We start from the raw sequence: 2802 nt of genomic DNA, 5'->3' as shown, positions 1-2802 counted from the left end.
CGTAACGTTTTACTTCCTCCCACACAGACCCTAGGACAAACCGAAAAAGAAGCTCGTGCTAAGTTGGAAGGTTCGTCGCTCGTGTTCTGGGTCCAACACGGTTTTGTTCCACTTTGTTGAGCAGGTCGTGGCATGTGGCGCGCGCTGCCCGGGGAGTGAAAAATACGAGAAGCGCAAAGCGACAACGTGTCGGCCTCCGAAGAAAGTTTGCTGCTCGGCCTGTCAACAACATGTCCTCCGCCTCGCAGTCTTCCTCCAGACGCCAGTGGTGCTACCTGTGCGATCTGCCCAAGATGCCGTGGGCCATGCTGTGGGAGTTCAGCGAGGCGGTGTGTCGGGGCTGCGTGAATTACGACGGCGCGGACCGGATCGAGCTCCTCATCGAGACGGCGCGGCAGCTGAAGAGCACCCACGGGGTCCTGGACGGCAGGTCCCCGGGTCCGCAGCTCAGTAAAGCCGCGTCGGGCGGAGCCGCGGAGGCCGGGCGGCAGCACGGGGAGCGCGTGGACAGGAGCCGGGGGGAGTACGGAGCCTCCTCCCGCCTCCTCAACGGCCTGCACAGACCTGAGGACGCAGCCATGTCCGAGGGGAGTCGTCAGAGCCCGAACACGCGGCGTGTGGCCGCGGCCGTGCCGGCCCTCCACAGCACCATCTCCCACGCGCTAATGGCTCAGGGGCTGGTGGCGGCGCCTCACGGGCTGCTGGCCCCGTTAGCCGGGTCCAGGTCTGGAGTGACACCCATTGCAGTTTCAGCTGGTCCCATAATGGCTGAGGCAGGCAGGAGGCAGGCGGTGGCCCTGGGTGTGGGGGCCGGCACCTCGGCCCTGCTGGGTTTGGACCCTGCAGTTTGGAGGAACAGTGAGGTGATGGCAGAGCTGAACGAGGTGGCCCGCAGCCGGGTGGAGGGCTGGCCCGGTCAGCCCAAAGCGGTCCGGGACGTGCTCGTGGCTCTCAGCAGCTCTGTCCCTTTCAACGTGCGCTTCAGGAAAGACCACAACCTGCTGGGTCGCGTCCTGGCCTTCGACGCCAGCACCGTTCCCGAGTTCGAGCTGAAGGTGTTTGTGGAGTACCCCGTGGGCTCAGGAATCATCTTTTCTGGAGTCCCAGACCTGGTTCGCCAGATGTTTCGTGATTCTGCCAAAGATGCCGGCAAAGCTGTGAACTCTGGGCTGAGATATGTGGAATATGAGAAGCGGCACGGCTCCGGAGACTGGCGCGTGCTGTCTGAGCTGCTCAACGACGGCGTGAGGATGTTCAAAGAACCCCCGATCCCAGAGGTCCTACCCCAGCCGGACCCGGTGCCGTCGCTGGCAGCTGCTGGGCGTCCCGCTCCGGCAAAAGGAACGACGAGGCGCCGCAAAGCTTCCCCCGGCTCTGAGAACGGAGAGAGTGACGGGAGACCCGACCATGCAGCGAGGGAGCCCTGGTCCAGAGGTGCCTACACAGAAGCCCTTGCAGGCATGGCTGTTCCTCAGGAGGGCCCCCCCCGGCTGCACAGCCAGCCGTCGCCCATCTCGGCGCTCATGGGGGTCGCAGACAGCCTGACTTCTAGTCAGATGGCCAGAGACAGCCCCAGCATGTCCGCTGGCCACTCCTCAGCAGCGGGGCGCTCCAGCAGCAGCAGTCCCTCCACCGCCTCCACCTCAGCCTCCCAGGCAGCCATGGGGGGGCAAGGTCTGAGCGCAGTGGGACCGAGCAGCAGCTCGGTCAGCGGGGAGAGCACGAGCAGCACGCAGGCTGTGCTCTGCTGCACCCTCTGCAGAGAACGCCTGGAGGACACACACTTTGTCCAGTGTCCCTCTGTCCCGCACCACAAGTTCTGTTTCCCGTGCACCCGGGGGTTCATCCGCAGCCAGGGGCCTGGGGGGGAGGTGTACTGCCCGAGCGGGGAGCGCTGCCCACTCGCTGGATCCACCGTGCCTTGGGCCTTCATGCAGGGGGAGATCTCTACCATCCTGGCAGTGGAGCGAGAAGTGACAGTGAAGAAGGAAGAGTGACCCCGCCTGCATCTGCCAGGTAACACGTTACACAACGTTACACAACGTTACACAACGTTACACAACGTTACACAACGTTACACAACGTTACACAATGTTACACAACGTTACACAACGTTACACAACGTTACACCGCGTTAACGTTACACAGCGTTAATGTTACACAGCGTTAGCGTTACACAGCGTTAGCGTTACACAGCGTTAGCGTTACACAGCGTTAGCGTTACACAGAGTTGCACAGTGTTACACAGCGTTACACAACGTTACAGCGTTACACAACGCTGCACAACATTACACAGCCTTACACAGCATTACACAGCGTTAATGTTACACTGCATTAATGTTACGCAGCGTTATACAGCGTTATACAGTGTTAGTGTTACACAGCGTTAGCGTTACACATTGTTACACATTGTTAGCATTACACATTGTTAGTGTTACACATTGTTAGCGTTGCACAGCGTTGCACAGCGTTGCACAGCGTTACACAGTGTTGCACAGCGTTAGCGCTACACAGCGTTAACGTTACACAGCGTTTGCGTTACACTGCGTTACACAGCGTTACACAGCGTTACACAGCGTTACACAGCGTTAGCGTTACACAGCGTTAGCGTTACACAGCGCTGCACAGCGTTAACATTACACAGCATTAGCGTTACACAGCGCTGCACGGCGTTAGTGTTACACAGCGTTAGCGTTACACAGCGTTAGCGGTACACAGCGTTAGCGGTACACAGCGTTAGCGGTACACAGCGTTACACAGCGTTGACGTTACACAGCGTTGGCGTTACACAGCGTTGGCGTT

General features: G+C 59.7%; 1 protein-coding gene across 1 annotated transcript; it reads left to right on the top strand.

Annotated features, from left to right (window-relative positions):
- The first annotated feature begins 27 nt into the window (after positions 1 to 27).
- On the top strand, positions 28 to 1997 carry LOC119420241 (interferon regulatory factor 2-binding protein 1). The gene has a single exon (XM_037687629.1). It carries the CDS (start codon positions 231 to 233, stop codon positions 1995 to 1997), a length of 1767 nt encoding a protein of 588 aa, XP_037543557.1. The 5' UTR covers positions 28 to 230.
- Positions 1998 to 2802: the final 805 nt, after the last annotated feature.

Source organism: Nematolebias whitei, chromosome 14 (assembly GCF_014905685.2).
Source record: "Nematolebias whitei isolate Nwh7 chromosome 14, NemWhi1, whole genome shotgun sequence".
NCBI classification, from domain to species: domain Eukaryota; kingdom Metazoa; phylum Chordata; class Actinopteri; order Cyprinodontiformes; family Rivulidae; genus Nematolebias; species Nematolebias whitei.
This window is presented reverse-complemented; position numbering and strand designations above follow the sequence as displayed.

What these genes read in the sequence shown, in the direction of transcription:
- LOC119420241 (XM_037687629.1), top strand. Translation starts at nt 231, where the DNA reads ATGTCCTCCGCCTCGCAGTCTTCCTCCAGACGCCAGTGGTGCTACCTG.